At 41.0% G+C, this 12,019-nt stretch overlaps 1 protein-coding gene and 1 long non-coding RNA gene across 2 annotated transcripts in view; one reads left to right on the top strand and one right to left on the bottom strand.

Moving 5' to 3' along the window:
- Positions 1 to 1,681: 1,681 nt before the first annotated feature.
- On the bottom strand, positions 1,682 to 7,400 carry LOC112961779. Its single transcript, XR_003252113.1, has 3 exons — positions 7,238 to 7,400; positions 6,491 to 6,658; positions 1,682 to 1,771 (listed from the first exon to the last, which is right to left on the bottom strand). It is a non-coding gene; the product is annotated as an uncharacterized LOC112961779 (long non-coding RNA).
- A 732-nt stretch (positions 7,401 to 8,132) lies between these two features.
- Positions 8,133 to 12,019, top strand: part of CMC1 (C-X9-C motif containing 1) — a 45,491-nt gene continuing 41,604 nt past the window's right edge. The window contains exon 1 of the mRNA XM_026057290.1: positions 8,133 to 8,241. Within this exon, the coding sequence (XP_025913075.1) occupies positions 8,217 to 8,241 (25 nt within the window). The 5' untranslated portion in view covers positions 8,133 to 8,216. The remainder of the gene's footprint in view (positions 8,242 to 12,019) is intronic.

Here is a 12,019-nt window from a genome sequence, read left to right on the forward strand (position 1 = left end):
CTTTCTTTCACACATCATTGTTCAATCATGCCTTCTTTCGTGCTATGCTCCTTCCTAATTCTACAGAATGGGTAGGAAAGAGAATTAAATATCAATGTATACAATATATACACTACATTCTACATACATTACATATATAATGATATGATAACAGATAAGCAGTAGATGTGTTCATACTATGACATATGTAATGTTATCTTGCTCTCTTCTACACTTACTCAGTTTTGTCTGTTGTATCTGTCAATTGTTTATACTGTAAGATTTTTGGAACAGATATACACAGGTAATGCCTGAAGAAACAGACCCTAACCCTGATGCTGATATAAATAAATAAATTAGTAATGCACAATGATCAGACAATGGAGAAGACAGACAAATAATAAAAGAATTTATGTAAAATCTATAATCCCAAATTGCAGCTTGTTAGGAAAAATGGAGAAATATACGGCACACCTTAAACATTTATTTAATCTGACAGCAAAGATATTGACTATGAAATCCTGAATCACAGCATCTGTATTCAACTCCAGTTTGTGATAGCTTAATTTTTTACCACTGTCACTGAAATTTCAGAACTGTCTAGCACTTCCAAGACAATAAGATTTCTTTTACTAACTTTGCCAAGGGTTTCCACCAAGTATCAGCTTTATTACTTTATATATCATATACTTTTCAGTTCTGACTAAAGTCAAAAATTGAACTTTTAGTTGTTTAAAGCAAAGGAGATAGTTACTTAAATGGTTTGTAGCAAAGAATTTGTGTGTTGAAGTCATTAAACTCTTACAACCTTCTATAACCTACTGGAATCAGTGGATTGACATCTTTTGAGTTTTCAATTGGATTCTGTGTATTACAACATGTCACATTAATCAATCTTAAAAATATCTCAGGATTCTATAGCAAATACTGTAGTTTGCCACACTAATAGCAATTAATCAAGCCCCCTAACAAAAAATCCCCAGCCATCAGAAATGGAGTTACACAAAACCTGTATTACTTAAGAATCTAAATATATCTATAAAGTAGGTACTTAGAAACATACCAGAATCATACTGCAGAGAAACAGACAGCGAGAACTGAGCTTTCAATCCAGATCTCCCCTCCCTGCATTCAGTGCTCCCTTAGCATTGAAATGAAAGTCGGTAGAAAAAAGCACAGCAGCTATGTAACTGTACTCAGCAACATARAGAACATTAAAAAGAAATATGGTGATAGAAATTACATTAGTTTGCAGCTACAAAGGGAATTTATTTCTCAGCTTAAAGTATTAAATATGTGACATGAATAATTTCATTGCCTTCAACAATAATGCTCATGTACTTATAGACAAACAAGTGCTTAACTGCCCAAAATAGGTAAGCTACTATAAATTAAGAAGTTGATTTCCAAAGCAATAGATGAACATAAAGAAGCACAAAAGACTTTTTCCCTTACTTCAATTAAAATTACGGAGTTTTACGACTGTCAATACTGCCTCTTGATGAGGTCCATATCTCAGTAAGTAAAAATATAGAATCAGTGCTGGTCAGTGGAGGCTCTTTAGCACAGTAGTATTAAATTTAAAGTCAGATTGAATTTTCCAGACTGGTGAATATGAAGAAGCTAAGTGTTCAGCATTATTATTGTTGCATCACCCTTATACACTGAAAAACGAAAGGGAGGGGAAAGGCTTCTACACAAACAACATGTTTTGATCATATCTGTCATGGTAGGAAAAGGATCTTCCTCTACTCACATCCTGTTTATCTGTGTTTAAGTGACAAGTTTGAATCTGGAAAAAAAAGTGAAAGTGTAGTAAATATATTTATTATAAGTTTTAAAGAACATAAAGCACCATCTCAGACTGGGTTTAATGGTKTATTGTGAAAGAGACAAACAATCACAGACTTCCAACAAYTTAATCTATGGCGGTATGCACATATAATGTCTTAAATAATTATGTAAACACTATCCTATTGTAAATTTGGGTATAGATGGAGATGAAGATTTACTATAAGCTAAATACTGAGCACTTGACACATGAAAAAGAAGCCACCAGATGGTAGAAAAAAATTTTAAACTGTATCAGGATCACATTCAGTAAAGACATTTTTATCATTCGTTTCTGCATCCTTCTCTATATAAAGTAGTTTTTATTTTTTCTCCTTTGTCTTCTATCTCCAGTGACTCAGACTTGAGCCATCACCTTACCATTTCCAGTTACACTAATTCAAACACGATAGCCTAGATTATGCTTAGGCCTAATTTCTTGAACTATGAGTGGTGCTATGACCTTAGTGAACAATAAATCATGGAGCTTGATCTCCAAATCTCCACTCTGCTATTGGCATTCCTCGAAGATGCGAGGTAAACTGCTTCATTTCTTTGTTCTGTTGTTTTTCAATCTATAAAACTTTTTGAGGTTTAGAGATGAAACAAGCAAATACTACTGTTGAACTTCAAGACACAGTGGTCACCCTACACTACAGCATGCCATGTTCTATAAGAAGCACACGTTTCCAGAACTAAAGAAACAGACAATCGTTACTAGAGAGCCATCTAGCAATAAAACGTGATTTGTGTCTCTTAGCAGGGATTTACTACATCAGAAGAATTTGTACAAAAAAAACTACCATTCAGGCAGGACTGATCACACAGTGTGTTTCAGTGATTAAAGACCCAGCTCTGTTCCTTTATCTGTACTTGTAACAACTCCTGATCTCAAGGATGGAGCCGTAACACTTGCCTACCTTGAGGAATGTATTGAAAAGTAGCACAGAGCTTCAGAGCTCTGATCCATAAAGGTGTTCTCTGCTGTGGCTCAAAACCAAACAAAAAGCAGGGAGTGATTAGGAAATAGCTGGGTTAGTACCAATGGAAAGACACCAGGACACTGCCATCCACAGCAGCTTACACATGTAAAGGACTACACCAGCCAGTGGTTACTGTAGCCTAGAAACCACACTGAACTTAAACATTTATGATCACAAACTACTCCCTCTCTGGTGGCACTTAAAAAAAAAAAGGGGGGGGTATAAAGCAAGCAAATGTCTAAGGAGCTTTCTGAAGGAAATCATGAACAGAAAGAAAACTTGTGACTGCTCGCAGAGCAGGAAGGAGGGAAACCAAAAATCTGAAGCTTCACTAATGGTTTAAATAAGTTTCTGAGTCAAACCTCCAGTCCAAGTGCGACTCACCCTATAATTCCTGTGTATGTACTTGGATGAGAAAATGTTCTGACCATAGCCTGAAAAGCAATTATTCTTGTAAGCAGGGTAAATCAAATGATGAATGTTTACAAAGGTTGGCTTGCTTTGGATGTCAGTCCAATCATCTACTCCTGGTATATAGTTTATAGACTTGGGGTACATCTGAATCCATTGAGATAAAAGAGGAGGTTTTAAGGAAACACAAGCCAGCGAAAGAYTGTGTCGCTGTACGTGGACACTGGAGAAGGAAGGGAACCAAACTGTTTTTCACTCTGCCACTTAGATCTACTAGTTAGTGGCTGGCAAACATTATTTTATTTGATGTATTTTTTCTGATTAAGCAGATGGCCAACTCCCTAGATACTACTTCAGTAACTTCTTGCTGGAAGGATAAACAACAGAAATTATGGTAAACAGTCACCCCGACAGGATACTTTGTACTTCCCAGAAACATGAGCAGAAATGTCTGCCTCACAAAGGAAAAATTTCACTGTTGGTGAAGTGATAAAAGACAGGCCACAAGACTCAGCACTGGCAGCGCCACTGGAAACCTAGCAACCTAGCAACATGCCAGCTGCAGTTCCTCTAGTGCAACAGAGAGGCCAAAACATGGTGCAGATGCTTGCACTGTGCAGATGTTGCAGGAGTCTCGTGTCAAGTATGTGAGACTCGACAGGCTTGCAAGACTTGAGACTTGAGGTTTGCAAGCTTCTAGTATCCACTCATTAGAACAAGCAAAATTATAGATTAACTATACAGGACAGATGCATGCTTTGTGCTTCSTCCTCCTGCAATAGCAGATTTCTGCTATGAAGACCGCTTAACTTTAAGCTTTTAGAAACCACACATATTGATGGGCTAGATATTTATAGGGGGTAATAAATAAAAATGTTGCAACATGCATAACAAAAGCAAGAGACTAACTCCTCCTCCATCTTCTTCTCTCTTCTGAAAGAGATGTTTCCAGTCAGTGAAAATCTCAGAAGGCAATTGCAAACAAGCCCCTGAACAACTTTACAGTGGCTTCAGTATAAGTATGCCCCCCTTAAGAACAGAAGGAAATGTTTACTTTGATTCTAAATGTTAATTTTCATTTAGAGCTCCCCCACACCTCTCACCTATGAGCGAATGTAATTCACACGGGTAAGCTTAGCAAAGAATCACAGTCTTTTACTGGAAAACATATATTATGAAACAAGATCAAAAATGTTAACAGCCAACTCACAGAAGAGGTGCCATTTGAAAATATTCCTTTGAACTCATTTGACCAAAGCTATTGTTTGGAGTTAAAAAAAAAAATAAAAAAAAAATCGCACCTGTGTGCAGACAGACAGTCTCTCTTTATCTGGTAAGAACAAGGTGCGGAGACTTGCGCAACAGATAATTAATCTCTATTGCTATCTATAGTTTCATTGTTAACACTGTCTTGGTTGAAGCGTGAAAATATGTTCACACCTTTGAAAATGGGCGATTAACTAATCAAATGACAATATGAATCTTAGAAACACAGAAATGACTGCAATCCAATCCTACTTATGACTGTATTTTTATTTCTACTTTTATAAGAAAAAAAGCTGAAAACGAAACTTCTCCACTATCTGAAGCATCTTTCAAGACTATGAGGGAATTTACCAGATTTTTCCCACTGTATTCATCAGTGTAGAAAATTGTGACCACCATCACCAGTTTATTTCCACTGGAGCTCCCAACATTGTACTCGCAGGGAACTAACTGTAGGGATAATTTTCCTTGTATAGACAAGTTCAAAGAGATTGTAACAGAGAGATGATGTAAACAGCACTGAACTACCATGAGCAGATACTATTAGGCAGTAGCTACTGTCCTATTAAGGCCCTGTTAAGTAACAGTTGTGTGTATTAAGTACTACTGATATTGTATCAATGCCCCAGGAGATGTCCCAATTAAGCAAGTTTTCCGGATGAGTATCTYAATTAAATGAAGCATGCAGTACTAACTCTTATAGAATTGCTATACAGCAAACACCCCACACATTTCAGAACAACTTCACATGTGTGCAGAACTTGTGGCAAGATTCATATCTAAACAAAATTCTTACTAAATATAAACTATATACTCCAAATGTCATTTAAAAACTGGTGCTGAGGATAAGATCCAAGTTAAACATCAAGGTAGGCTCCGTGTTTACAGAAGGCCAACTTCCCTCTTTTTTTTTTTTTTTTAATGAAACCCTACCCTTGGATGCTCCTATAGGATGGAACTCACATACCTGGCACTTTCATGTGGCAGAGAGAAGTAAATCTCCCTTTTCTCTCTCTATAGGATAATGATCGTATTTATATCCAGACCACAATTTACTAAAAGCATGCACAATTTTTATTTACGTAATGTTTAGCTTTTTTATCTACACTACTAAAATTATTGACAAGATTCTTATCACTTCACATACCTAACACGGTAACTTCCTCCCTTCTGGCTGTGAAAAGTGTCCCACTTATATTCATTCAAATTGCTATAAAAAAAAAAAATTTCTTGTGTTCCTGAGTCAGCCACTGTACCACCTTTTGGCATCATTCCACTGACTGCTAAATCAGATACAAGTTTTTATCTTAATTTAAAGCTCCTTCTGGACAGTTTCTATCTTAAACTCTCATTTATGCCATACCTGCTACACATAATGTCAGTCTCATTTACTTATTTGTCAAGATTTCTAATGACATCTATAACACTTTCTCTGATGCTTTCTTATTTTCAGTACTTAAAAACAGCCCAAAATAGCATGAGACTTTATTATCAGATCCACATCTGCACGTTCCCTTTCTCAGAAACTATTTCAATCTCAAATCTCCAGAACAATGTTTTTCTACACAATTTTTCCCTTTTATTTGTTTCTCTTTCCTGAAGACCCCTTCCCTCTTGCAGTTCTTAGCATTCTTCATTCTTTTCTCACGTATGAGAATACAACTTGCAGAAAAATCCTATTTCTGCCTGTCAAACCTGATACTGGAAGAAGAAGCAGGGAAGGGTGGCTCCCCTGAGTTACAAAGTTGCTGGATTTTTCTTTTTGTATTCATCACTGCCATCATCAAAGAACAGAAATACGAGAATACTAGTTCAAAACAAGCCTAGTATCCTGTCTCTGAAAATGATCAAATTAACAAAACAATACACAGAGCTGACATTTAAGTTCAAAGTTCTTCATCTTAAATAAATCTTCACAGTTCTGATTCTGCAGGGGTACACATAACAACATGTAGCCAAAAGTCTAAGAGAAGTAAGAGTGACTAAGTTCATTTATTTCATTTTTATTTATTTCAACTTACTGTTCTGAATGCACAGTCTCCTCTTCGGTTCTCATCCTGAAAGTTCCTTTTTATACCATGTGTTTTCTTGTATTTTCTCATTGCAAATACATATTTTTCTCATATGGGCTGATAACTTTTCTTTACTCTCTCTTATATTCATTGTAGAATTAGCATAGTCCAAAAAACCTTAATAAAACAAATATAAATATTTGATATGTTGCATTTTTATAGCCCTGTACAATTAAAAGTCTTTAATCAGTGTATAAACATTAATTGATTTGGTACAGTTTAAAGTTACAGATAACAGTTATAACATCCACATCTTCTCTACATTAAGGAATGAGATCAAACTTGCAAATTAAAAAAAAGCATAAGGACACATAATGCTCTTTAACAGAAATGCTCTAGATCAGTAAGGCCAAAAGCATTCATGTGGAAGATTTTGCCTGCATCACGCTCTACTAATTTCTGTGAATGTACCAGCACAAGGAACTTAGTGTGGCCACAAGTTGAAAAACTCCATTTTCAAATAAAAGGACTGAATTATCGTATGTGGAGAACGGTGCAAATCTGGAAAACAGTAAGTGTGGACTCTGATCTTCAGACCTTTACTTCAATGAGAACTCATTCTAAGAATAAATAAATGGTAACTGTGATTAAATTTCTTGGTATTGATTTTTTCTAAACTGCTTATGTTATTTTCCAGAAACATATAAGGTCTATACTACAAGGTGTTTTGGGAAGACTCCTGGACTTCTCACTTACCTGAGAATGTAATGTTTACAGCTCAGTTCCTTTGTACAGAACAATGAGGCAGCTAGTAGTCCATGTTTATTCTTCCATAACATACCAAAACCATCTCTCTCTTTTGGCTGCATTTATTATGTATTATATAGCAAGGCCCTTCTCTTAGTTGTGCAATGCCTAATGAAACAGGACCCCAATAAAATAATATACAGTGGAGATACTTATTGGCCTTTGTGCTGAACCACATAGGCAAGGGTGAGAAAAATCATAAGGCATAAATAACTGTGGTCTAGAATAACCAAACTCCCCTGTTTAGCTAGACCGAAGCATGCCAGCATTATTTTGCCGGAGTTTCTGCCAGGATACTATACTTCCTCCTTCTTCCCTCCCTCAAGCTTCAATCCCAGATACATAGAGACAGCAAACAGGGACTCTTGCCCAGACACCAGGAACTCATTTTTTGAAGAAAATAACCCAACTAACCAATAAAAATGGCCACTATTATTGCTCTCATCTTCTCCTTCAAGACCACTGCTACAGAAGCCTCGAGCCACCTAGGGCTCCCTGGGCCAGAGGCTTCATCACCCCGGGCCAGCAGAGGCCTTTGCCTGGGGCTTCAGGAGCTGGTGCCACCTCCACCCAGAGCCGTGGGGACTCCTCAGTGGTGCCCAGGGACCGACCCCACCAGCGCCGCCTCAGCCGCAGTCACTGCGCGCTGCTCCAGCACTTGCGGCCCGGCGCACACCGCGACCCAACGGCCAACAGCCGCCCGCCTGCCCAGCCCGCCCAACAGCGCATGCGCCTGAGCCCCCACCCGGCCCGCGCGGCGTGCCCGCGCATGCGCCCGCCTGGCTTCGCCTTCCTTCGCCCTCCCGGCGCGGCGCGGGCGAGGGGGAGGGGCGGTCTCGGCCGCGCGGTGCCGCGCCGCGCCTGCGCGTGGGGAGGCCGGGGCTGGCTCCGCGGTGTGCGCAGCTGCCGCCGTGGCGTGGAGCCGCAGATGGAGCCTCCCCCCGGCACAGCAGGTAGGGGCGGCCGCCGCCGCCCGCCAGCGCGCGCGGGGGCTCCACGTGCGGCGAGTGGGAGGGGGCCGCGGCGGAGCCACCCCCCCGCCTCCCCTCCCCTCCCCCCCGCCGCCGGGCTCGGGAAGCGGGCGGGCGCGCCCCCGCCGCCGCCTGCGTAGCCGCCGCCGCCTCGCCAGGGCTTCCCGTGGGGAATGCCCGCGGGTGCCTGCCGGCCCCCGGCACACGCCGTCCCGGAGAGGGGGCGAGGACAGAGCGGCGGCACCGCGGAGGTGCCGAGAAAGGTCACCCCGGAGGGCCCGTCGCCGCCGGGCAGCCGGGCGATGGCGCAGCTCCGCCCCGCCCCGACTGCGGGGGGCCCCGCGCGCGGCGCCTCGTCCCCCTCGGGGCCGCCCCGCTCCGGAGGCAGGCGCTGCTCGCCAAGGGGGCGGGTTGAAAGGCCGGTGCTGCGGCGGGGTAAGCCCCAGCCAGGGGCCGGCGTCGCTCGGGCGGCGCAGCGTGTTGGGGCCCCGGTGGTAGACGGTGGCTAACGGCGGCGCGGCCTGCGGCCTTGCTCCTCCCGAGCTGGGTGCGCCGGCCGGTGCCGAGTGCTCGGTGCCTGATGGGAACCTGCCTCGAGCCTCGGCTTTCTCGGCCCTACAAATAAGATATGGACGCAGTAATCAAGCTTTGGTTTTACCGAAGCATCGTCTAAGGTTATTTTTTTTTTAATAAATTAAGAAATTGTTGTAAAACTTATCGCTGGATTTCAGCTGGTGGTTGTTCATCCACAGCATAATTTTGCTCCCAGTTCTCCTTTGGGAAAAGTTGGTAGTAGTTACGCTAGCTTAATTCAAGCTATTTCACCTTTAGCATATAGCAGAAAGCGTGACTCCAAAAGCGGTGTTCTGCTTCCCCATTTRTGGCTGTCATGATATTACTTGTCCCTCCTAATCCATGTTGTACTTGTGTTTTAGCTGTGATAGAGCTGCTGAGGATGTACTTCGGGTGTATGCTATGTGACACCAGTGCTCAGAGTCATCTGCAAAGCAGTAGCATTGCTTACTGACATCTATCTAAATCTGCTACCTTGTTATCCAATATCTTAGCTTACCTTCTTCCTGCCCCCCCATCAGTCCCTGGCTGTTATGGCTCTGATGAAAACCAGAATGTAAACTGAAAGCAGAGATGTCTAAGTGAGTTCGTAGAGAAACTGGAACAATAGCTGTGAGAGGTGTGAGCTGCCCTGCTCATATCAGTAAGGTGTTAACTCAGATACCCTGGTGTGGTAGTTTTAAATGTCATCATTGTTAACTGTTTCTTGGCTCACATATGAGAAAAAAGAGGGAGAATCACTGTTTAGTAAATTGAGAGGAGATCTTATCAACGTGTACAAGTATCTGAAGGGAGGGTGTCAAGAGGATGGGACCAGACTCTTTTCAGTGGTGCCAAGCAACAGGACGCGAGGCAATGGGCACAAAGTGAAACACAGACACTTTTTCACTGTGAGGGTGACAGAGCAGTGGAACAGGTTGCCCCGAGAGGTGGTGGAGTCTCCTTCTCTGGAGATATTCAAAACGCGCCTGGATACAATCCTGTGCAATGTGCTCTAGGTGACCCTGCTTGAGCAGGGGGGTTGGACTAGATGATCTCCAGAGGTCCCTTCCAACCTCAGCGATTCTGTGATTCTGTTACCGTGGCTGATGCTTCAGTTTGTGGCCACAGATATTCTCGTGGCTTTGCTGGGCAACAGGGAGTGAAGATCAAGGAACCCTCTGAAGCTCAGGCTGTGCAAGCTGTGAATTACAACATGATTTGTGTGGGAGGAGTCTCTGTGGCACAGATAGGGAAAGAACTGTGGCCGTGTTATTAGGTGATTGCATCCAGTATATGAATTGATAGATAAGTCCTTTGACAAAACTTGATGTTATGCTGTTTTGTTTTATCTGTCTTAATAATGAATGCGCTGTAGTCCAGCACTGAAATTGTTCTGTGTATGCAGCACTTCCAAAACTTTCTTTGTAGAATGCTGGGTGCAGTGGTAGAGGTAATGGGTTTTTAGAAAGCTCATTTCCCTTTTAATATGCATTTGGTTACAGCTGTTATTTACAGATGGTGATGTATGGATCCCTTTTCAAAGATTCATGAAAGCTTAAAGAGAAAAGTAAGGTTATTGACTAATTTAAATACACCGTACAGGTTTTGGCACCTTCCCCGGCCGTCTTTAGGAATCTGAAAAACAAAGGGGTTGAAGGCTTATTTCATAGTCCTTTTCTTAAGCTACTTAAAATGCCTGTTTCTGACTGTCTTGTGGTTGTGTGGAAATCTAGGTAGTTAAATACAGCAGTACATCAGTGAAAGGAGAGAATTAGGCTTGCACCCAGTTGGACTTGGGCGTGACTTGGGTTGAAATGGCATGGGCAGTAAGACAGGATTGGAAGAGTATACTAAAGGAAGTTATTCTACAGCTGGAAAAGATAGGAAAGAGAAAAATAATGTTAGGCAGATATAATAGTGTTGAGCTTAAAGGGGAAAAATATATAAATAAAAGAAAGAATGGTCTCACCTTTTAATTTAGCTGCTCTTAGATAACACTGGCAACTAAGAACTTAATATGCCACCGTCAAGAAGAGAATTGGATCAGAATGACCTTTGTGATACTCTTAGTGTCTTTGGTCTGTATTGGGAACCTGAAGGGAAAGGATCATTGTGATTTCCTGAAATTGCTTGACAGCATATTTTAGAGAACTGCTCTGGGAAAAAGAGGTAAAAAAAAAAAAAAAAAAGTCGTATATTGGGATGCTCTGAAGAATTTTAGAATACTAAAGAGTCTGAAAGGATTCATTAGAGTTAAAAATCCAGAATAATCTCTGCAGTCCTTGTGTTAATGCAACCCAAAGGCTTTCAACCTTTTTCTGTGCCAGAACACCTCATTCCCTGTAACTTTTGAAAGGTGGAATTATTACTGGTATGTTCTGATCATATCCAAGATTTTTAGGCCTTCATTTGTTTGTATTGTATGTGCTGATTGCTGATTAAAACCATAGGTGCAGAAGTTGTAGGTGAATGAGGTCCATAAGCCTCATCAATAATTGTCAGAAGGGATTTGGGGTTTTTTGTTTGKTTGGTTTTCCCCTTCTAGGTTGCTCATAACCTAAGTTTTCTGTAACTGGCAGGTCTGTCATACCTGAACAGTAGTTTAGGCTAGGTTTTAATGAACCCGCATTGTTTTCAGTAGCAAGTATTAAGCCCTGGTCTGTAGTTAGTCCTTTAGGCCCTGTAAGTGGCTTTGCTGTGTGATTGAAAGTGTAAAAATCTACCTGTGTCAGAGATTTTCAGAAGTAACTTCAGGCTTGGCTGAAGTTACTATTATGTATTGGCTTACTATTCAGTAGATATAGAGGCAGAATCAATGCACGTGTAATTAACAAACATGGATGCTCTGCCTGGTCAGCTTTTCCTTTTCTTTCTAGATATTACAGACTTGCTGTAATATAGCCATTGTTAATTTTTAGCAAACAAGCTTGTCGGTATTCTTGTAATCCAGTACTGCCATATTTCAAGAACACATGAGCCCCAAAGCAAAATGTAAGATAACAAATTCAGCCAGCGAAAAAGGTGAAAATTGACTTTGAGGTGATGATGGAATGGTGAGAAGTTAAAGCTTTGGAAATTTTCCCTGGTGTTGTCATCCCTGTACTCCATCTTAATTTAAAATGATATATTGGATAGAAAAATCTCAAAATCTGTAACTTTTTAAATACAAAATATATTTAGTCATATATTTAAATTAAAAAAAATT

The sequence above is a fragment of the Apteryx rowi genome, unplaced genomic scaffold (assembly GCF_003343035.1).
Source record: "Apteryx rowi isolate R43461 unplaced genomic scaffold, aptRow1 scaffold_138, whole genome shotgun sequence".
NCBI classification, from domain to species: domain Eukaryota; kingdom Metazoa; phylum Chordata; class Aves; order Apterygiformes; family Apterygidae; genus Apteryx; species Apteryx rowi.